Source organism: Oncorhynchus masou, chromosome 11, assembly GCF_036934945.1.
Source record: "Oncorhynchus masou masou isolate Uvic2021 chromosome 11, UVic_Omas_1.1, whole genome shotgun sequence".
NCBI classification, from domain to species: domain Eukaryota; kingdom Metazoa; phylum Chordata; class Actinopteri; order Salmoniformes; family Salmonidae; genus Oncorhynchus; species Oncorhynchus masou.
In genome coordinates, this window is record NC_088222.1 from 30,794,816 (window position 1) to 30,817,669 (window position 22,854).

The 22,854-nt window shown below is 41.0% G+C and overlaps 1 protein-coding gene across 1 annotated transcript in view; it reads left to right on the plus strand.

Moving 5' to 3' along the window:
* The window catches only part of LOC135548505 (connector enhancer of kinase suppressor of ras 2-like), a 46,784-nt gene extending 26,810 nt beyond the window's left edge, over positions 1 to 19,974 (plus strand). The window contains exons 13-22 of the mRNA XM_064978186.1: positions 4,505 to 4,686; positions 4,837 to 4,885; positions 5,035 to 5,213; positions 5,386 to 5,459; positions 5,726 to 5,797; positions 6,050 to 6,117; positions 6,269 to 6,372; positions 6,558 to 7,047; positions 16,262 to 16,461; positions 16,566 to 19,974. Coding sequence (XP_064834258.1) covers positions 4,505 to 4,686; positions 4,837 to 4,885; positions 5,035 to 5,213; positions 5,386 to 5,459; positions 5,726 to 5,797; positions 6,050 to 6,117; positions 6,269 to 6,372; positions 6,558 to 7,047; positions 16,262 to 16,461; positions 16,566 to 16,613 — 1,466 coding nt within the window. The 3' untranslated portion in view covers positions 16,614 to 19,974. The remainder of the gene's footprint in view (positions 1 to 4,504; positions 4,687 to 4,836; positions 4,886 to 5,034; positions 5,214 to 5,385; positions 5,460 to 5,725; positions 5,798 to 6,049; positions 6,118 to 6,268; positions 6,373 to 6,557; positions 7,048 to 16,261; positions 16,462 to 16,565) is intronic.
* The last annotated feature ends 2,880 nt before the right edge of the window (positions 19,975 to 22,854 follow it).

Consider the following 22,854-nt stretch of genomic DNA (forward strand, 5'->3'; position numbering starts at 1 on the left):
GATAACCAAATAAATAAAATCATTTACCTTTGAAGAGCTTCTGATGTTTTCAATGAGGAGACTCTCAGTCACATACCAAATGCGCAGTGTTTCCTGAAAGCGTCTGTGTGTAGGAGAAATCGTTCCGTTTTCTACATTGCGTCTGGCTACCGAAACGAACCGAAAATGCAGTCACCTACAACGTAAAACTTTTTCCGGATTAACTACATAATATCGACCGAAACATGGCAAACGTTGTTTGGAATCAGTCCTCAAGGTGTTTTTTTCACATATCTCTTCATTGACATGCAGTTCGTGGAAGCTTGCTTTACTCTCTGTATCGTATGGAAAAATACTGGCAGGTGACTTTTGCGCACCAATTTCTGTCAGGACCCGGTTTCGAACCTGGGTCTCCGGAGTGAGAAACAGTCACTTAACCAACTGAGCCACGAATAGACAGCAGAACCCAGAAGATGAGGCAGACACAGCAGTACTTAAGACGGTGTATTTAATAAAGAAAAAATCCTAAAATGCAAAAAATGGCAAATCCAAAAGGTGGTAGGAAAAACACAAAAAGACCTCAAAAGAAACTCACCAAAAAATAAACAAAAACAAAAAACAGACTACCACAAGAACTTCACCCGGAATCGACAAGAGCACACAGAACACTAGGGCAGGGTGCTAACATACAAACACAGAGCACAGAACTGAGGGAAACAAAGGGTTTAAATACAATCAGGGGAAACGAGACACAGGTGCAAATAATAATGGGGATCAAGGGAAAAACATAGGGACAAAAAGCACAATGGGGACATCTACTGACCAAAACCCGGAACAACCCTGGCCAAATCCTGACAAATTTCGGCGCAGGACACGGGGCGGACACGTGGTAAATGTGGTCTGTTATGGTCAATCTTCCAATCATCTGCCTACAAATACGTCACAATGCTGCAGACACCTTGGGGAAACGGCAGAAAGGGCAGACTTACTCCTCTCGCGTTCACAGCCATATAAGGAGACCATGGAAAACAGAGCCTCAAAAATCCTTGTCATTTCCTGGATGCCATCTCATCTTGGTTTTGCCTGAAGCTCACGTTATAGGGCACGCACAGAGAAGATCTTTGTATTTCTGGACACGTCAGAGTGTTTTCTTTCGAACGGTAGCAATTATATGCATAGTCGAGCATCTTTTTGTGACAAAATATCTTGTTTAAAACGGGAACGTTTTTCATCCAAAAATGAAATAGCGCCCCCATAGATGTAAGAGGTTAAGGCCCGAATGCTCACAAGTCACACAACTGTCCACTTTCATCCAAGCAATAATTACACAATCTCGAGAATTGGATATTGGCTTGGCTTGTTTTTCCGCTGTTGTTTAAGTTTGCATTAAACCTCTTAAGGATCGGACCCTTCAGCTCAATTTCTGCCCAAAATGACATACTCAGGACCTTTAGCATGGATATGCAAATTATTGATACTATTTGACAGGAAACACTTTGAAGTTTGTGGAGATGTGAAATTAATGTAGGAGAATATAACACATTACATCTGGTAAAAGACAAATCAAACAAAAAAACATGCATTCTCAATTTTTATTTTTGTTGCATCATCTTTGAAATGCAAAAGAAAGGCCATACATTGACATAGGTGTAATTTAGATGTTTCCCACAAGAGGGGAGCAATGTGTGTGCAAAGTTTCAGACTGATACATTGAAGAATGAGAGATCTACATAATATTTTGTATCAAGTCTCCCAGGTGTCCCGAGTTTGACCAAATGTAACCCAAGTGGCCAAATTGGGAACATACAAAAATGCTTTACACACTCCCAGGAATGTCATACACGATGGATCATTAGCTTCCATACATAAAAGGTACTGACCTTCACACCTCTACATTGCCTGGCGGGGTTAGGGTGTGTAGCGAGACACAGCAGGGGGTCAGACTGGAGTATTCAGGTCCTATGTTTGAATGAGTGGGGGATGGAGGAGTCTCTAACACTATTGAGGATTTTTTTAAATCAGTTAGAACTCAAGATTACCATTACTTATTTTATTTAACCTTTATTTTAGTAGGGGGTTAGCACTACATCAATACATCAAATACACAACACAAACACTACCGGTCAAAAGCTTTGCCTTGATAACAGCTTTGCACACTCTTGGCATTCTTTCAACCAGCTTCATGAGGTAGTCACCTGGAATACATGTCAATTAACAGGTGTGCCTTCTTAAAAGTTCATTTGTGGAATTTCTTTCCTTCTTAATGTGTTTGAGCCAATCAGTTGTGTTGTGACAAGGTGGGGGAGGGGGGGGGGGGGTATAAGGACGATTGACCTATTTGGTAAAATACCATATTATGGCAAGAACAGCTCAAATAAGCTAAGAGAAATGCCAGTCTATCACTACTTTAAGACATGAAGGTTAGTCAATACGGAACATTTCAACAACTTTCAAAGTTTCTTCAAGGGCAGTCGCAAAAACCATCAAGTGCTATGATGAAACTGCTCTCATGAGGACCGCCACAGGAAAGGAAGACCCAGAGTTACCTCTGCTGCAGACGATAAGTTCATTCGAGTTACCAGCCCAAATAAATGCTTCACAGAGTTCAAGTAACAGACACATCTCAACATCAACTGTTCAGAGGAGACTGTGTGAATCAGGCCTTCATGGTCGAATTGCTGCAAAGAAACCACTACTAAAGGATACCACTACTAAAGGACACCAATAAGAATAGACTTGCTTGGGCTAAGAAACACAAGCAATGGACATTAGACCGGTGGAAATGTGTCATTTGGTCTGGAATCCAAATGTGAGATTTTTGGTTCCAACTGCCGTGTCTTTGTGAGACGCGTTGTGGGTGAACGGATGATCCCAGCATGTGTATTTCCCACCATAAAGCATGGAGGAGGTGTTATGGTGTGGTGGTGCTTTGCTGGTGACACTGTCTGTGATTTATTTCGAATTCAAGACACACTTAACCAGCATGGCTACCACAGCATTCTGCATCGATACGCCATCCCATCTGGTTTGTGCTTAGTGGGACTATCATTTGTTTTTCAACAGGACAATGACCCAACACACCTCCAAAATGTATACAGGCTTTTTTACCAAGAAGGAGAGTGATGGAGTGCTGCATCAGATGACCTGGCATCCACAATCCCCCGACCTCAACCCAATTGAGATGGTTTGGGATGTGTTATGTGTTATTTCACAGTTGTGATGTCTTCACTGTTATTCTACAATGTAGAAAATAGTAAAAATAAAGAAAAACCCTTGAATGAGTAAGTGTTCTAAAAATGTTGACCGGTAGTGTATCTATATGGATATTACATAGAGTATGGGGAACACAATCACTATAATGAAATACGAGGACCAAAAGTCTATAAGACGGTCAAAAGCCACAGCCACAGCATTTCATAGCCAACATAACATACACAGACTATACTAATATATTGTATGCCTTAGGTCTATATATTATATATACTGTACATATATAGAAATCAAAGACAAATATCTAAATGAATATGCATCCATTTAAACAACTGGATTAGCACGAGAAGAACAAACGTATTTTACTTACAGATATAAAAGTAACGTTACCTTCTCCTTCCAATCTTTCTTGCACAGGACTCCTCTTGTCACTCTCACGGTCAGTTTCCGCAATAATATCATCCAAATGTGTATACTTGAAGTTCGATTTAGCGTGTATACTCTTAGCAGCCATGTTGTACTTTTTCAGTTTTGAGAAAACTTTGTGGATTTTCAATGGGGAATGAATTGTGTTGCGCGCAGCCATAGGACAATGGCCATTAGTCCTACAAAGGGCCATCACATAATCATGTAAAGCATAATGATGGCTGTCCTTCATGGGCTAATTGACATGTTGTGTAGCCAATACGTAATGTCAAATGATTAACACTTTTTGGGTTGCCTTCTAGAGTGTCTGAGGATTGCACAGAAACCAAACTTGACCGGGTGAAACAAGGTTTAACCGGTTAGATTTCATAGATTGTTTTGTTGAAAGAGTTGGAATTCATGCAAAACGCTGTATAAAACATGGATCGTGTTAGGATATAAAATTTGATTTTATCAAACACAACTATGCTACATTTTGTCTCTGGTACCCTCAGGATGACAAATCAGAGCAAGATTACTGAATGTAAGTACATTATATACCATCAGAGGTGAATGTATCAAACCAGTTGCCTTGATAAAAGTGTTATGTTGTGCACTATCCTCAAACAATAGCATGGTATGTTTTAGCTGTAATAGCTACTGTAAATTGTACACTGTGGTTAGATTAACAACATTTAAGCTTTCTGACCATATAAGACATGTCTATGCCCCGGAAAGTTGGCTTTTGTTCAAGTCAAATATTGAGTAGCAACTGATCCAGTAGAGGTTTTAACTAAGTTACAGCGCAATTAATATTCAGTAGGTAGAAATAATGTACACATTGTAGGTCTATAGAATCAAATGGCATTAGACAAAGTGATAGAATTGCTGGCCTTTCCTGCTCCCATAGAAAACTCCTTGCTGCGCTATGTGAGTCAGAGTGAGGACAAGGCCATGCCAGAGGAGTACCTGACAGGACGCAGCAGGAAGAAGAGTGACAAAAGCAGCCCTGCCCATTACGCCCTCCACCCAGCCCTCCAGATGGAGGTCTCCATGTCCACATCCAGCTCTGACTCTGCCTCCCTCTACCATGTAAGTCCCATTGGTCCCAGAACCCTGAGACAACACTGGCTTATATAGTTTGTTTGGTGTAATTATGGTAAGTTATTTTGAGGATTGATAACAGTGGAGACGGATCAATGTGTATTGCTATCTCTCAATTTCATGTGTGTTATTTTGTAGATGTTTGAACGATCCTCGCTGCTCTCAAGGTCTAAGAAGAAAAGTAAAGGTGAGTTATTCAAAACCTACAGTTGATACCCTATGTACAGTCTCAAATATGCAGTACATACACCTCCTGTAGATACATAAATGTATGCTGACGCAGATCGCCCAATACAGTCCCTTCATTGCTACCCATCTCCTCTCTCCTCACTTCAGTAGGTGGCTCTCTGTCCTCCATCAGTAAGAGGCGTATCTCCTGTAAGGACCTGGGACGTGGGGACTGTGAGGGCTGGCTGTGGAAGAAGAAGGATGCTAAAAGTTATTTCTCCCAGAAGTGGAAAAAGTACTGGTTCATCCTGAAAGATACCTGCCTGTACTGGTACATGAATGAGGAGGTGAGTGTGTGAGTGACACTGACACTGACAGACTTGCTGATTTGTAGTACTGTGGCTTCCTGTCCTGATTATCTGATCTAAAATGTGAACCATCCCTTTATATTTTTTTGTATGTGTCAGAAAATTAATGGATGTCAGAACAATATATGATATTGTGTTTTTCCCCCCTCAGGATGAAAAGGCAGAGGGCTTTGTAAGTCTCCCTGAATTCAAGATTGATCGTGCATCTGAGTGCCGTAGGAAGTAGTGAGTACATGTATTTGTGTTTGTATACCGATTCATTCATATTTGAGTCTTGGGGTCTGTTTGTCTCTGTGAACCTCAACATGTGTTTGTTTGAATATGTCGAGAACATGTGTGTGTGTGTGTGTGTGTGTGTCTTTAAATGCAAGATATGTTTATGGGTGTCTTGTGTCTCTATGTACAGTACAGAATATGCAGTCTGTGTATGTGCCCCAGGATATTTACAGTATGGTGGAATCTGTCCTTAACATCATGCTTCTGTGTTCCAGTGCTTTCAAGGCCTGCCATCCAAAGATCAAGAGTTTCTACTTTGCAGCAGACAATGTGGATGACATGAATAGGTGAGAGTCACTGTCAGTGATGATTACTGTAGCTGACACAGAGCTGAAATAAGAGAGGGGGAGACAGGAAGAGACAAGGAGGTGAGACAGACTGACAGAAACCTGGAAAGTCTAGGAAAATAGGGCTAGGCAAATGACCAGGTGAGCTGATGTGAGATGCAAAAACAACAGGGAATAACAGAATGGTATGTGGTGTGTGAGATCTGGAATGGTGTGTAGCTGTCACGTTTCATTAGTGTTGTTCCCTCACAGGTGGCTGAGTCGTTTGACCATGGCAGTGGCAGGTTACTCGGAGCAGGAGAGGATCCGACAGGACCAAGGTGAGAATATATGAATACACATTAATAAAGCTGGTAATAATAAAGTACAATAGCTGCTTTGTTTACCCTACTTTAGGAAATCCCCCCCACATTGTCTCTTTCTGATGGTGACGTGTCCTCTTTTCTGCTTCTTCCTTGCCATTGTCACCAGACTACTGGAGTGAAAGTGATCATGAGGACACGGAGATGCCGTCAACCATACCCAAACAGGACAGCCCTCCACCCCCCTATGACAGCTACCCCAGGCCCCCTTCGGCAAGTTAATCTCTCTTTAAAAAATTAGACAACAACTCTGTGCGTAGTTTTAATATGTTATTTACATTATTTTTACAATGCCATTATATACCTCTCTAGCTGTGTCTCTTCCTTCTTTATCATTCTGGTATTTATATTAATAACTGTTACAATGCCATTACACCTCTCTGTCTGGTTCTCTTTAGGTGTCCCAGATGAGTCCATACCTGGAGCCCAAACACGGCCGCCTCTCCTCTGAAACCTTCCAGTCACACTCCTCTCATGAGGAGTTCCACCCCGAGCCACAGGAGGGTAGCGGGAGTGGCTCCCCTGGTCAGAAGTCTTCCAGCCAACGGCGTTCGTGGCAAGACTTGATTGAGACTCCCCTGGGCAGCACGGGGCTCCACTACCTGCAGACCCTGCCCCTGGAGGAGGCCCTGCTGCGTTCCCCTGGAGGAGGTGGCCTTTCTGTGGAGTACCGCCGCCAGTCAACCCTCCCTGCTCAGCGCAGCCTGATGCAGGAGCACTATGGCCCACTGCCCCTGCAACTCAGCCCCAGTGTCCTTGTAGAGGCTGGGGGGAAACCCCGTAGCTTCACCCTTCCCCGAGACAGTGGGCTCCATGCCATCCTCTCAGCCTCGGCCAGCGCCTCTGACCACACGGACCACCACCGCTACCAGCTGGCCAGAGACACAGGTGAGACATTACTGAGACATGACTGAGACACAGGACAAAGAGATGTGACAGCCACGATGACGCCATGAAATGGAGAGACATGACACTGTGAGGCAGAGAAGAAAGAGATTTGAAAACAACCTCACTCTCACTCTCTCTTCCACATTCTAGGATATAACTTGATGGGTATAAATAGTTGAATATACTTAAATGGAAATTATTACTTGTAGGGTTATAACCTGGTAACCAGTAGTGAGTGACGTTGCTAATTAAAGGCATTGTTCAGACAGTCTGTGTCACAGACTTTGCTGATTGTCTGAAATTTAGACCAGCCCCATCCCCCATCCCTACAGACCTCCAGGACACTATTCTAAAGTGAAGTGAAATCTTAGTGTCCTAATTGACACTAATTCATCCTGGCAGCCCAACCCCCTCCTCGATGTCTTACAGGCACACACACACGCACAATGAAAAACACATAGGGCGACCTTTCACACAAGCATAGTAGTAATCATAGGGTAGTCATATACCAGTATGTAGACGTACAATGAGAATAAGATAAAGGGGATGGGCAGAGAGATAATGTAAGGTAATAAGAGAGAGAGAGTCGCACCACTGTCTGATGATTGACCTGGATGACTTCATCGCCTGCGTGGATTTTCTTACAGCGGTCAGCCAGAGACTTATGGAGAGGAAGACACATCACACAGCTATAAAAACAGATTGGCCTGATGCTGTTCACTGTCATTAATGGGATTCACTGTGACACAGCCATGAGTGACACTTCTCCGTCTGTATCATAGGAGAATGATCTACATGCCAAATGGCTTCATAGCGCTGACTGAGCATGTTGAAGATTTACTCACTCCCTCTGTAGTTCCAGTGATGACATGCAGGCCGTCATATGTGGATTTGATGTACATGCCCTATAGAGAGACAGAGAGAGGTAGCTTACAGACATATCCTGACAAGTTCATACATCCATATACAGTACATAACAAACACAGACGCAGAAATTAATTCAGTTTAAAAGATACATATAACATCTCCATAAATCCATATTTTAAATATTAAATCGGACGCTGTCATGTGTAGAGGCAAGCAGGCAAATGTCCTTAAATGTTCAAGCCTGCCCTAAGATAACAAATAGACACACATACACACACACAAACGCATCCGTGTCCTTTCAGCCCATGTTAATGTTGAATTTTGAAGAGGACAAAGAAACATGCCTAAGGGGACTTTTTTTCTGTCCTAATTTCTCTACTGCTCTCTCTGTAGACTATATCTAACACAAAACATGCAGCAAACACTGCATGATACACTTCAAGAGGCACAGATTTACAACTGACCCCCGAAACACACTGCACTTCTCACAAATGGACAACATAGTATGACAACCACCAGACACAAAACCTTTGGGTCTGTTTGAGTCCACAAAGCTTGCCAGATAACTTAACATAAAATAAGAGCTATGTGACAATAGCACCATAAGAGGGCAGTATACAGTGCATTCGGGAAGGTATTCAGACCCCTTCACTTTTCCACATTGTTACGTCACAGCCTTATTCTAAAATTCATTTAATCGTTTTTTTCTCATCAATCTACACACAATACCCCATAATGACGAAGCAAAAACTGAAATACTACATTCAGACCCTTTACTCTGTACTTTGTTGAAGCACCTTTGGCAGCGATTACAGCCTCGAGTCTTCTTGGGTATGGCGCTACAAGCTTGGTACACCTGTCTTTTGGGAGTTTCTCCCATTCTTCTCTGCAGATCCTCTCAAGCTCTGTCAGGTTGGATGGGGAGCGTCGCTGCACAGCTATTTTCAGGTCTCTGCAGAGATGGTGGCTCCAGAGTTCCTCTGTGGAGATGGGAGAACCTTCCAGAAGGACAACCATTTCTGCAGCACTCCACCAATCGGGCCTTTATTTAACTAGGCAAGTCAGTTATGAACAAATTCTTATTTACAATGACGGCCTACCAAAAGACAAAATGCCTCCTGTGGGGACCGGGGCTGGGATTACATTTTTAAAAATATATATATTTATAGGACAAAACACACATCATGACAAGAGAGACAACACAACACTATATAAACAGAGACATAAGAGGAAAAACATAGCATGGCAGCAACACAACATGACAGCAGCACAAAACGTGGTACAAACATTATTGGGCACAGACAACAGCACAAAGGGCAAGAAGGTAGAGACAACAACACATCATGCAAAGCAGCACAACTGTCAGTAAGAGTGTCCATGATTGAGTCTTTGAATGTTTTATTTTTTAAATGTTTTAATTTCCCTTTTATTTAACCAGGTAGGCTAGTTGAGAACAAGTTCTCATTTGCAACTGCAACCTGGCCAAGATAAAGCGTAGCAGTGTGAACAGACAACACAGAGTTACACATGGAGTAAACAATTAACAAGTCAATAACACAGTAGAAAAAAAGAGAGTCTATATACAGTGTGCAAAAGGCATGAGGAGGTAGGCGAATAATTACAATTTTGCAGATTAATTAACACTGGAGTGATAATTGATCAGATGGTCATGTACAGGTAGAGATATTGGTGTGCAAAAGAGCAGAAAAGTAAATAAATATAAACAGTATGGGGATGCGGTAGGTAAATTGTGTGGGCTATTTACTGATAGACTATGTACAGCTGCAGCGATCGGTTAGCTGCTCAGATAGCAGATGTTTGAAGTTGATGAGGGGGATAAAAGTCTCCAACTTCAGCGATTTTTGCGATTCTTTCAATTAAGAGATTGAGATAAAACTGTCCAGTTTGAGTGTTTGTTGCAGCTCGTTCCAGTTGCTAGCTGCAGCGAACTGAAAGGAAGAGCGACCCAGGGATGTGTATGCTTTGGGGACCTTTAACAGAATGTGACTGGCAGAATGGGCGTTGTATGTGGAGGATGAGGGCTGCAGTAGACATCTCAGATAGCGGGGAGTGAGGCCTAAGAGGGTTTTATAAATAAGCATCAACCAGTGGGTCTTGCGACGGGTATACAGAGATGACTAGTTTACAGAAGAGTGATGCGTCCTATAAGGAGCATTGGTGGCAAATCTGATGGCTGAATGGTAAAGAGTTTCCAGCCGCTCGAGAGCACCCTTACCTATAAATTACGTCTCCGTAATCTAGTATGGGTTGGATGGTCATCTCAGTCAGGGTTAGTTTGGCAGCTGGGGTGAAAGAGGTGTGATTACGATAGAGGAAACCAAGTCTAGATGTAACTTTAGCCTGCAGCTTTGATATGTAGCTGAGAGAAGGATAGTGTACCATCTAGCCATACTCCCAAGTACTTGTATGAGGTGACTACCTCAAGCTCTAAACCCTCAGAGGTAGTAATCACACCTGTGGGGAGAGAGGCATTCTTCTTCTTCTTCCTTTGTTTTGGAGGTGTTCAGAACAAGGTTAAGGGCAGAGAAAGCTTGTTGGACACTAAGAAAGCTTTGTTGTAGAGTGTTTAACACAACATCCTTTGAGGGGCAGAGCTGAGTATAAGACTGTATAATCTGCATATAAATTAAGGAGAGAGCTTCCTACTGCCTGAGCTATGTTGTTGATGTAAATTGAGAAGAGTGTGGGGCCTAGGATCAAGCCTTAGGGTACACCCTTGGAGACAGGCAGTGTCTGAGACAGCAGATGTTCTGACTTTATACACTGCACTCTTTGAAAGAGGTAGTTAGCAAACCAGGCCAAATACCCCTCAGAGACACCAATACACCTTAGCCGGCACACAAGAATGGAATGGTCTACCGCAGTGGTTCCCAAACTTTTTATAGTCCTGTACCTCTTCAAACTCCAGCTGCGTACCCCCTCTAGCACAAGTGTCAGCTCACTCTCAAATGTAGTTTTTTGCCATCATTGTAAGCCTGCCACACACATACACACTATACGATACATTTATTAAACATAAGAATGAGTGTGAGTTTTTGTCACAACCTGGCTCGCGGGAAGTGACAAAGAGCTCTTATAGGACCAGGGCACAAATAATAATATAATAATAATCAATAATTTTGCTCTTTATTTAGCCATCTTATATATAAAATCTTATTTGTTCATCATTAACCACCGGTTAATGAGAAGTGTGTGCTTGAAAGGATGCACATAACTCTGCAAAGTTGGGTTGTATTGGAGAGAGTCTCAGTCTTAAATAATTTTCCACACACAGTCTGTAACTGTATCTAGTGAGGGCCGAGAATCCACTCTCACATAGGTACGTGGTTGAAAAGGGCATCAGTGTCTTAACAGCGCAATTTGCCAAGGCAAGAAACTCTGAACGCAGCCCTATCCAGAAATCTGGCAGTGGCTTCTGATTAAATTCAAATTTCACAGAACTGCTTGTTGCAATTTTGATGAGGATGTCTTGTTCAGATATCGGTAAATGGACTGGAGACAGGGCATGAAAGGAATAATGAATCCAGTTGTTTGTGTCGTCTACTTCGGGAAAGTACCTGCGTAATTGCGCAACCAGCTCACTCAGGTGCTTCGCTATATCACATTTGACATTGTCCGTAAGCTTAAGTTAATTTGCACACAAAAGATCCTACAATGATTGAATGACCTGTGTGTTGTCCTTGTTAATGCAGACAGAAAATCATAGCCTCAATTTTGTCCCGCACATTGAATATAGTTTCGGAGAGTCCCTGTAATCCTAGATTCAGATCATTCAGGTGAGAAAAAAACTTCACCCAGATAGGCCAGCCGTGTGAGAAACTCGTCATCATGCAAGTGGTCAGACAAGTGAATATTAGGGTCAGTAAAGAAAACGTTAACCTCTCTGGTACAAGTGGGACGCACCAAATTCAAAAACAACAGAAATCCCATAATTAAAATTCCTCAAACATACAAGTATTATCCACAATTTTAAAGATAAACTTCTTGTAAATCCAACCACAGTGTCCGATTTCAAAAAGGCTTTACTGTGAAAGCACACGCGATTCTGCGATTCTGTTAGGTCAGCACCTAGTCACAGAAAACCATAAAGACATTTTTACAGCCAAATAGAGGAGTCACAAAAAGCAGAAAATGAGATCAAATTAGTCACTAACCTTTGATGATCTTCATCAGAATGCACTCATAGGACTTCATGTTACACAATACATGTATGTTTTGTTCAATAAAGTTCATATTTATATCCAAAAATATCAGTTTACATTGGCGTTATGGTTAGAAATGCATTGTCTAAAACAAACATCCGGTGAAAGTGCAGAGAGCCACATCAAAAAACAGAAATGCTCATCATAAACATTGATAAACGATACAAGTATTTAACATACATTTAAAGATAAACTTCTCCTTAATGCAACTGCTGTGTCAGATTTCAAAAAGGCCTTCTGGAGAAAGCACACTTTGCGATTATGTTAGGTCTGCACCTAGCCACAGAAACCCATTCAGCCATTTTCCAGCCAAGGAGAGTGTCACAAAAGTCAGAAATAGCATTAATATTAAATCACTTACCTCTGATGATCTTCATCTGGTGGCACTCCCAGGTCTCCATGTTAGACAATAAATGTTTGTTTTGTTCGATAATGTCCCCCTTTATGACCAAATACCTCCTTTTTGTTCGCACGTTTTGTCCAGTATTCCGAATGCTTAAGGCACGTGCACTAAATCCAGATGAAAAGTTTTTAAAAAGTACAATAAAGTTAGTAGAAACATGCCAAACGATGTTTAAAATAAATCATCTGGTTGTTTTATTCATAAATAATCAATAATATTTCCACCGGACAAAAGCTTCGTCAATAGGAAAGGAGAAACAATAAAGGCGCTTCCCCGATCAGGCTGATGAATGGAAATTTCCACTGGCCAATGATTGAAAGTGCTGTATCTCCCTCATTTTTCAGAGTAAAAGCCTTAAACAATGCCTAAAGACTGGTCACATGTAGAGGAAGCCACAGAGCCCATGAACTGGGTCGTAAGTCTTTGTTCGGTGGATAGGCTTTCAATGGAAAAACAGCCTTTCAAAATAATAGTACTTTCTGGTTGGATTTTCCTCGGGTTTTCGCCTGCCATATCAGTTATGTTATACTCACAGACATTATTTTAACAGTTTTGGAAACTTTAGAGTGTTTCCTATCCAAATCTACTAATTATATGCATATCCTATCTTGGATGAAAATGTGCCCATTGTAAACGTCCAGCTCCTCAGTCTCAGTTGCTAATATATGCATATTATAATTAGTATTGGATAGAAAACACTCTGAAGTTTCTAAAACTGTTTGAATTATATCTGTGAGTATAACAGAACTCATATTGCAGGCAAAAACCTGAGAAGTTCCACTTCCTGTTGGTATTTTTTCTGGGGGTGGCAGACCAAGCTCTCATTGAAATTACAGCGAGATATGGATGAGTTTTCACTTCCTACGCCTTCCACGAGATGTCAACAGTCAATAGAACTTTGTCTGATGACTCTAATGTGAAGGAAGGGGGGTCAAATGAGACAGGAAATAGTCACCACTGCCACGAGTTGACCATGCTTTCACTATGCGCGTTCACAGGGGGAGGACCTGCGTTCCACTGGTCATCTGAAGTCATTTTAATTCTCCGGTTGGAACGTTATTCAAGATACACTATATGTAAACAACATTCTAAAGATTGATTCAGTACATAGTTTGACATGCTTCTACTGACTGTTACGGAACTTTTGGACATTTCGTCATGTTATAGTGGACGCGCTTTGTGACGTTGGAATTGTTTACCAAACCAAAGTAGCTAATTGGACATAAATAATGGTCATTATCGAACAAATCAAGCATTTATTGTGGACCTGGGATTCCCTAGGACTGCATTCTGATGAAGTTCATCAAAGGTAAGGAAACATTTATCAACTCCAACATGACTCCAACATGGCGGCTAATTTGGCTTCTGTTTTGAGCTCCGTCTCAGATTATTGCATGGGTTGCTTTTTCCGTAAACCTTTTTTGAAATCTGACACAGTGGTTGCATTAAGGAGAGGTATATCTATAATTCCATGTGTATAACTTGTATTATCATCAACATTTATTTTGAGTATTTCTGTTGAAACGATGTGGCTATGCAAAATCACTTGATGTTTTTGGAACTAGTGAATCTAATAAGCCAATGTAAACTCAGATTTTTTTAAATATAAATATGAGCTTTATCAAACAAAACATGCATGTATTGTGTAACATTAAGTCCTATGAGTGTCATCTGATGAAGATAATTCAAGGTTAGTGATTAATTTTATCTCTATTTATGCTTTTTGTGAATGCTATATTTCACTGGAAAATGGCTGTGCTTATTGTGGTTTGGTGGAGACCTAACATAATCGTTTGTAGTGCTTTTGCTGAACAGCATATTTGAAATCGGACACTTTGGTGGGATTAACAACCAGCCTAGCTTCAAAATGGTGTGATACACATGTATGTTTGAGGAATGTTAATTATGAGATGTTTGATGTTTTGAAAATGGCGCCCTACACTTTGATAATATAGACATCAAGAAAGCCAGTCAGTTGATTATTGACAAGTGTTTCCAACACTTTTGATAAACAGGGCAAAATAGAAATAGGCCTATAACAATTAGGATTAGCTTGATCTCCCCTTTAAACAAAGGACGGACGGTGGCTGCCTTCCAAGCAATGGGAACCTCCCCAGAGAGAAGAGACAGGTGAAAAAGGTCAGAGATAGGCTTGGCGATTATAGGGCCAGCAACCAAAAAGAAGAAAGAGTCTAAACCATCTGACCTAGGTGTTTTTGGGGGGGTCAGGTTTAAGGAGCTCCTTTAGCACCTTGGACTCGAAACTTTGTAGCGGAGTAGGGGACAAATATGGAGGAGCATCGGGGCTAGTCGTATTAGAAGGGGTGAGAGATGAGGAAATGTAAAAGGCACATGACAGCCCGCTTGGAGTTAGCCAAAATGAAACCAAAATTGAACTCTTTGGCCTGAATGCCAAGCGTCATGTCTGGAGGAAAAAAGGCACCGCTCATCACCTGGCCAATACAATCCCTACGGTGAAGCATGGTGGTGACAATCATGCTGTGGGCAAGTCTTTCAGCGGCAGGGAATGGGATACAAGTCAAGATCGAGGGAAAGATGAACAGAGCAAAGTACAGAGAGGTCCTTGATGCAAACCTGCTCCAGAGCACTCAGGACTTCAGACTGGGGCAAAGTTTCACCTTCCAACAGGACAATGAGCCTTAGCCAAGACAACGTAGTGGCTTTGGAACAAGTCAGAATGTCCACGAGTGGCCCAGCCAGAGCCCGGACTTGAACCTGATTTAGCATCTCCGGAGAGACCTGAAAATAGTGAAAATTGTGCAGCGACGCTCCCCATCCAACCTTACAGAGCCTGAGAGGCTCTGCAGAGAATGGGAGAAACTCCCCAAATACAGGTGTACCAAGCTTGTAGCATCAAACCCAAGATGATTTGAGGCTGTAATCGCTGCCAAAGGTTCTTCAACAAAGTACTGAGTAAAGGTTCTGAATACTTGTGTAAATGTGATATTTCAGTTTTTTATTTGTAATAAATTTGCAAACATTTCTAAAAAACAGTTTTTGCTTTGTCATTACGGCGTATTGTGTGTCTTTTGATGAGGGGAAAAAACAATGTAATCAATTTTAGAATAAGTGTCACGACTTCTTCCGAAGTCAATGCCTCTCCTTGTTCGGGCGGTGCTCAGCAGTCGACGTCGCTGGTCTTCTAGCCATCGCCGATCCCTTTTTCATTTTCCATTTGTATTGTCTTGTTTTTCCACACACCTGGTTCTCATTTCCCTTATTATGTGTTGTGTTTTTAACCCTCTGTTTCCCCCATGCCTTTGTGTGGTATTGTTTATTCTGTTTCATGTTATGCGCATGTTAGTCTGTTGTGCTGATTTATTTTAACTCAAATTGTTATTTCGTGTTTATTTTGCCATGTGCTTTTTGCTCACCTAAATAAAAGGCTCCATTGGCTACCCAATATCTGCTCTCCTGCACCTGACTCCCTTACAGCCATTTACGCATACCTGACAATAAGGCTTGTTACGTATCAAAATGTGGAAAAAGTGAATACTTTGAATGCACTGTATGTAAAGGATAACATGGGAAATTCCACAGTAGCAGCCTACTGTGTGTGTGTTGCCTGCCCTTGAGGAAGTGCAATGCTGTGCTGAGATCTAGATTCACATGTATGTTGTTGTTGTTGTTGTTGTTGTTTATGTGGTGCAAAATAAAACAGCACATGAATGACACGTATGCTGAATCTGCTTGTCCTCAGGCTGCGAGCGGGAGGGACGTCCTCAGGCTGACTCTTTGGGGGACCTGTACCGGGCCCTGGAGAGGGCCAACCTGTCCTCCATAGGCGATCACCGGCCCTCCTCACGTCTGGAGTACAAACGCTCCTTCGTCCGCCGCGTCAACGACCCACTGCTCAGTGAAAAGCTGCACCGTCTCCGCATCCTACAGAGTGCTCTCAAGGTATGAGAGGACCTATAGAATATAGTGTATGTACAGTGTGTGTGTACTGTGTAGTCTAGACAGTGTATTACCTCTTAAATCGTACTCTTCTCTCCTCCTGACAGAATGTCCCTCTTCAGGACTCTGACCCATCGTTGGGTTTTTTAGGATAGCCTATGTGGAACAGACCATGGACACAGCAGCGCCATTACATCCTGCCAGGGGATGTGCCCTTACTGCCCCACCCCAGACATCCCCTCATCCCTGGAAGACAACCATAACAACCAGTGTTACATACCTCTCTTTCTCTCCCTCTTTCTCTCTCACGCACTCACTCAATCTCACTCTCTCTGCATGCCCACATCTGCTTCTAAGGACCTTTCCTCATGCAAAATCATTTGTTCAGTGAGCAAAATAACCATAACATATTAAATAGATGGGATGACTAATTATCCAAGTTTGCATCATGAAATGCGTGCAATGCATGTTCACACTATTTACTTAAACTCTGGTTCAATAATAGTCTTCTTCTCATTGACATTGTTAATCCTTTGACGCGTACAATCACATATTTTTGTGATCATTGTTGAGTGGTCCCTGCAGCGTGCGATCTCAAATACGTGATTGGAACAGTAGTAACAGAATGTATGATGCAACAAACGTGTCTAAACACCATTGTTGTCTGAACAGCATCTAAATACTTTCGGTGTATTGATGGAAAATAAAGTTCTTAAACTTTATTCCTCAATTTTATATTTTATTGTAAAAGATAAATGCGAACTTCATCATCCAAGCATCACACGGAACACATCCACAGCCAAACTCATTCCATAAACCAGTCTAAATAACAGGTTGCGCTGACAAAAAAATAAAACACAAGTTAGTGACCTAACAGCTAGACTAGTTTACAATGTACCACATCTCTAGTGAGCATGAGACTAACATAATGTTGTTTAGAAAAAATGCGTGTCAGCTATGCTAACAACAGCTCAATTCTTTAAGATGGCAGCCATGTTGGTTTACGTTTGACAAGCAAAAACTCTCTAATCCCAGAATGCTATTCACTATAAAACGCAAATAAACAAAATCAAAGATTGCTGCGCTTATTGCCTGAAAAATATTAACTTAGTTTAGCCACTTTTCAGCATATTACAAATTGTTGATGTACTTGTTACAGTGTATACAAGAACTGGAGCACATGACTTGACAAGTCATTAAAAATTTCTGACAAATCACAAAGCAAATAAAGGTTTTTACCTCACAGAGCATCACATCAAATACAAGCCTACTGCCCAGCCTAACCATAGTGCAAAACCTAAACAGGGATGAGAGTATGTGGGGGGTTCCTTTCATTTGTGGGGGGTTTTCAAATCCGTTGGGGGTAGAAATGGGGGAAGGTATGTTGTGAGGATATGATGCAGGAAATACTACTATGATGGGGGATTTATCAATAAATGGGGGGCAAACACAAGAAGGTGATACGCTAAATAAAAATAAACCCCCTGGAAAGAGGGATCGGAGCTGGTAACCCTGAGGTACCAAAGTTACAATCTGATGCCGCGTTCAAGACAACTGGGAACTCAGGAAAATATTTTTGAACGGTTATCCAATTCGGAATTCCAACTTAGGAACTCGGGCCTCTTTCTAAAGCTCCAACTTTCTGACCCAAAGATCATTGATGCCATGATTTTGCCTAGTTTTTTTTCAGGGTTCACAGTTGTCTTGAAAGCACCATAAGTCAGTCGAGTTGTTATAACATCTTTGGTCTGACAGACGCTAACGTGACAAACAGAATGTTTACAAACATGGCACCACACATAGCCGACAAATAGCTTAGCATTAGCTTACCATAATCAGTACAACATTCAAGTACACGCATTTTACACGCATCATATGTGTCCATTACAATCTATGCAAGAATCGGAATACATTATTTGTCACCAGTACTTGAAAACATGTTAATAAAAGAGTAAACACATTATGATCCATACAAATATCTTGATCGTGATGTGTGTTTTGTCCTATATTTGTATTACATTTAAATGGATTTTTAATCCCAGCCCCCGTCCCCACAGGAGGCCTTTTGCCTTTTGGTAGACTGTCATTGTCAATAAGAATTTGTTCTTAACTGACTTGCCTTGTTAAATAAAGGTTAAATAAAACATAAATAACATGATATACAGAAAATAAGCCGCTTACTTCGATAGGAACGTACACATGTCCAAAGTCCAATTTGTAAGACAAAGAACCATGAAGACAATGTGGGCCCCAGCCAGAAAATGTGCTGGGGGAAAACGTTTGTGCAAGGCCTGTTCTGATGAGAGATGCGCAATGTCTTGGGCTCAAGTTGAAGAGAGAAGTTTGTCTGCTCAGTAAAGCCTCAAACATAAATTGTCAGCAAGAGTGAAATGGGCTACTTCTTATGCAAATTAACGAGGAGGCGGAACACACCTCAATCCAAACTTTTGTTAGAAAATAAAACTTGTTCGAAAATATTTAGAAATTGACAAGTCGAAACATAGCCTATTGATAATTAGCAGGCAGCGTGCCTTGGTTTGAGGGCAGCGTGGGTAACTGTCCTGTTGTGTAACAATCACATTTTGGAACAGTGAGAGCATTCTGACATCACGCTCATGAAAAAACTCACGCAGGGGCGACAGTTAGAGATATTGAGGAACTCAAGTATGAAAGGTTAAAGGAAAGTTACAGCAGAAATTGCACTGGAGAATATAGTGAGGCCAGGATTCAATCAGATCAGCATAAACCCACGGTAACCGACAAATGCATGGCTTAACCTTTTTGGCGCAGGCTTTCCGCTAGCGACCCACCTCGACAACATCCGGTAAAATTGCAGAGCGCGAAATGTAAATGACAGAAATAGTAATATTTAACTTTCATGAAAATACAAGCGTCATACATCAAAATAAAGCGTAACTTCTTGTTAATGTCAGATTTCAAAAAGGCTTTACGGCAAAAGCACACGATGCGATTATCTGAGGACAGCGTCCCGAACACAAATGCATTAAAAACATTTTCCAACCAGACAGGTGCGCCACGAAAGTCAGAAATAGCGCTAAGATAAATGCCTTACATTTGAAGATCTTCTTCAGTTGGCACTCCAAGTGGTCCTTTTGTTCGATAAAGTCCCCAAAACTTTATATCCCCAAAACTCGCTTCATTCAATAATCCACCGGTTTCCCTCCTTCACAATGCATACAAAATTAATCCCAAACATTACCAATAAACTTCTCCAAACAAGTCAAACAACAACTTAGAAAGACTACACATTCTAGCTAATTTTTCTAAAAACAAGCCTGAAACTCTTTCTAAAGACTGTTGACATCTAGTGGAAGCCCTAAGAACTGCAATCTGGGAGATTTTCGCATCGTATTAAAAATGATAGCTATTATAAACAGTGGTAAACTGAGTCTTTTTTTGTTGGGATGGTTTGTCCTCGGGTTTTCACCTGCCATATCAGTTCTGTTATACTCACAGACATTATGTTAACAGTTTTAGAAACTTTAGAGTGTTTTCTATCCAAATATATATATATATATATATATATATATATATATATATATATATATATATATATATGCATATCCTAGCTTCTGGGCCTGAGTAACAGGCAGTTTACTTTGGGCACGCTTTTCATCCAGACGTCAAACTACTGCCTCCTAGCCCCAAAGAGGTTTAAATATTGATTTAGTTTAGGCGGTGGAAGGTGTAACTGTGTTGGAGCTGTCAAAAGCAATATTTAGCTATGCGTTTGTCACTACCGGGGTTAGCGCTGATCTGATTGAATCCTGGTCTGTGTTTGATGGTATTTTTTGCACAGTTCATTGTTTTGCATGAGGAAAATGTCACGTTATGTGTCTTTACGCCCATCTCCCTCCACCTATTTCAGAGGCTCTTCAACACACATACATCTCACTCTGGGTTTCTGTCCACCCCATCTCGTTGACTCACTCACTCACTCTCCCACTCGCACTCAGAACATTGTCTGTGGAGGAATGTATTGTTTGATTTATTTTTCTAGAAGGCAACCATGACATCCACAGCCTTTTCTGGTTTTATGATATTGGATATTTCCACCCATCTGAAAGACTGCATTAGTGGGGCGCCCTTTAACTCACTGCTCACCTGCATGGCCATGTTAGAATCTTCTGCTTCTGTACAGTACTGTCTGTTCTGAAGACTATGCCAGGGTTGTGCACAGTATCACTACAATTAATCTTGATCCTAAATTAACTATAATAAGCAATTGTATTTTTGATGTCTACAATGTTTATGTTATGCATGTGTGAATGGTAAATGAGTATGTGCTGTATGTCTGTGTGCTATGAGAGTGTACAGTATGTTAAGCGTATATATTTATTTCATAAACTGGATATCACGCAACTGCTATGTCAGCACAAAATGCAAGGAGATTATCTCTCAACTTCAGTGTTGTGCCTCAGAGATTCTGAAAGTATTAGCACTCCAGGACTGGGTGAACATAGATTATGGCTGCAGGGTGGAATTTCTCTCTTATAATAAATAGAAACTGGTGCACAGAGAAGAGGACTGGCAATAATAAACCAGTACTGTAAATTGTGAAGCATTGATCAGAAACACGTGTTTATTTTTGTATGCATGCTATCTATCCAAATGTTTGTAAATGGTTTTGTATTCCGAGGTGTGTGTGTGTGATCTGGAAACTGCTGGTGTGAACCCATCGTCCACATTGTGTTTCAAAGAAATATTTTACATTTTAAGTAAAAGCGACAGGAGAAAGTGTTTGTTTTTGAAGTGATCTCTGCTAAAAGGTAAATAACTGTATTTATAAACTGTTCAATGTTTGAGCATGCTTTGTATAACTTAAACAGAATACCATGCCATTTGAAATATATGGAAGTTGCACATGTTTGCCGTATTGTGGCTAATTTACTTTTTTATTCAATAATAATAAACAAAGGCTTGTCCATCTCCAGAACTCTCCCTTAATGATTATTCCTCCATTTCAAATATTTTCTTTGGTGCTCAATTCATGATGAGGGGACAAGGGCGGATTGGCCATCAGGCAATTCTTGCAAATGCCAGATGTGCTGGACCATTGTTTGTTTGGTGTAAAAAAAAAGAATGTAAAAGGTGACATGGCCAGCGGCCCCATGGGCCTGTTCATTTGTATTTTTTATACTTTCTTTTTATTTGCAATTTCTCTGTTATACTGATCTATAAGGAGCCCTTGGCTGATCAGTGGGAAACGGCTGACCCGGTTTTCTGAGCTGAGGTCATGCAAACTCACATTCTAAGTCAAACGTGGCATCAGCAAAGAGACCTGCTCTTCTGACTCTATCATCAGTTAGACAGCTAAGATCATGGATCATAAAAACGGAAAGGGTGCCTATAAAAGTAGAAAGACCACATTCTAAATTGTCACCTCATCTCATGGGTGGATAAAACCATGATTTGGTCCAACAGTGCATTAACCTCATGATTATTGTAATGAAAGTGTGTCCTGTTCCAGTGCCTGTTTTGCTGGGGCCTGCTGCTGTAATGAGCAAGCCCATGCGCTTGTGAGAAAAATGTGTTCTTATCATATAACATCTCAAAATGAAGCTTCATCCCCTTGTCCCTGTCGAATAGAGGAGGGCCTCAGCTTTCTGTAGATATAATTTATATTTCTCAACTCTCAATATTCAGATCAATAGCAACTATTTTACAACCAAACTATTTTTTAAGGCTTTGAGATATGAAGCGGCGTGCACAAAATGCATATGCGAAGGCCTATAGGCCTATAGGTCTCATGGGTAGAAGCCAATAAATGCACAGTTTTTTTGGGACATTAAATCGACTGTTGGATGAATAAATGGCTACTAGCAGTGGGTAGTATATTTATAGTTAGCGATCTAGTTAATGTGTTTTGAGTTTCCACTTCCTCAAGTAATTAATTGCTATTCAACAAAAACAATCTGGAAATTCTGGAGTCCTATTTTGAAAGTAAAATAAAGCAACTATAGTCTAACCGTCATCCCAAATGTCATGACAATCACGTGATTAAATTGCACAAAATATCTTCAGTTGTGCATTCCTGCTTTGACATGTTGGATGAAACAACATATTTCTCTGAATACCTCAGTAGGCTATTTATTACACTTACTAAAGCACTATGAATGATATAAGATTAATGCTCATGATGATTACTCATGATTTGGGTCTGACCAAATCATGGGCTGGTGCCACTAACTGTAAAAGCTAGTCGCATCAGTGACACCAGGAGAAAATGTTAGTCTGGAGCCATGTCATAGTAATTAACACTTAGGGCTCTATTCAATCCGTATTGCCAAAGTTCAGATTTACAACGTCATTGAAATTGAAAGGCAATATTCCTACTTTAGCGGAGACTACATTCACGGTAAACTCTGCATATGT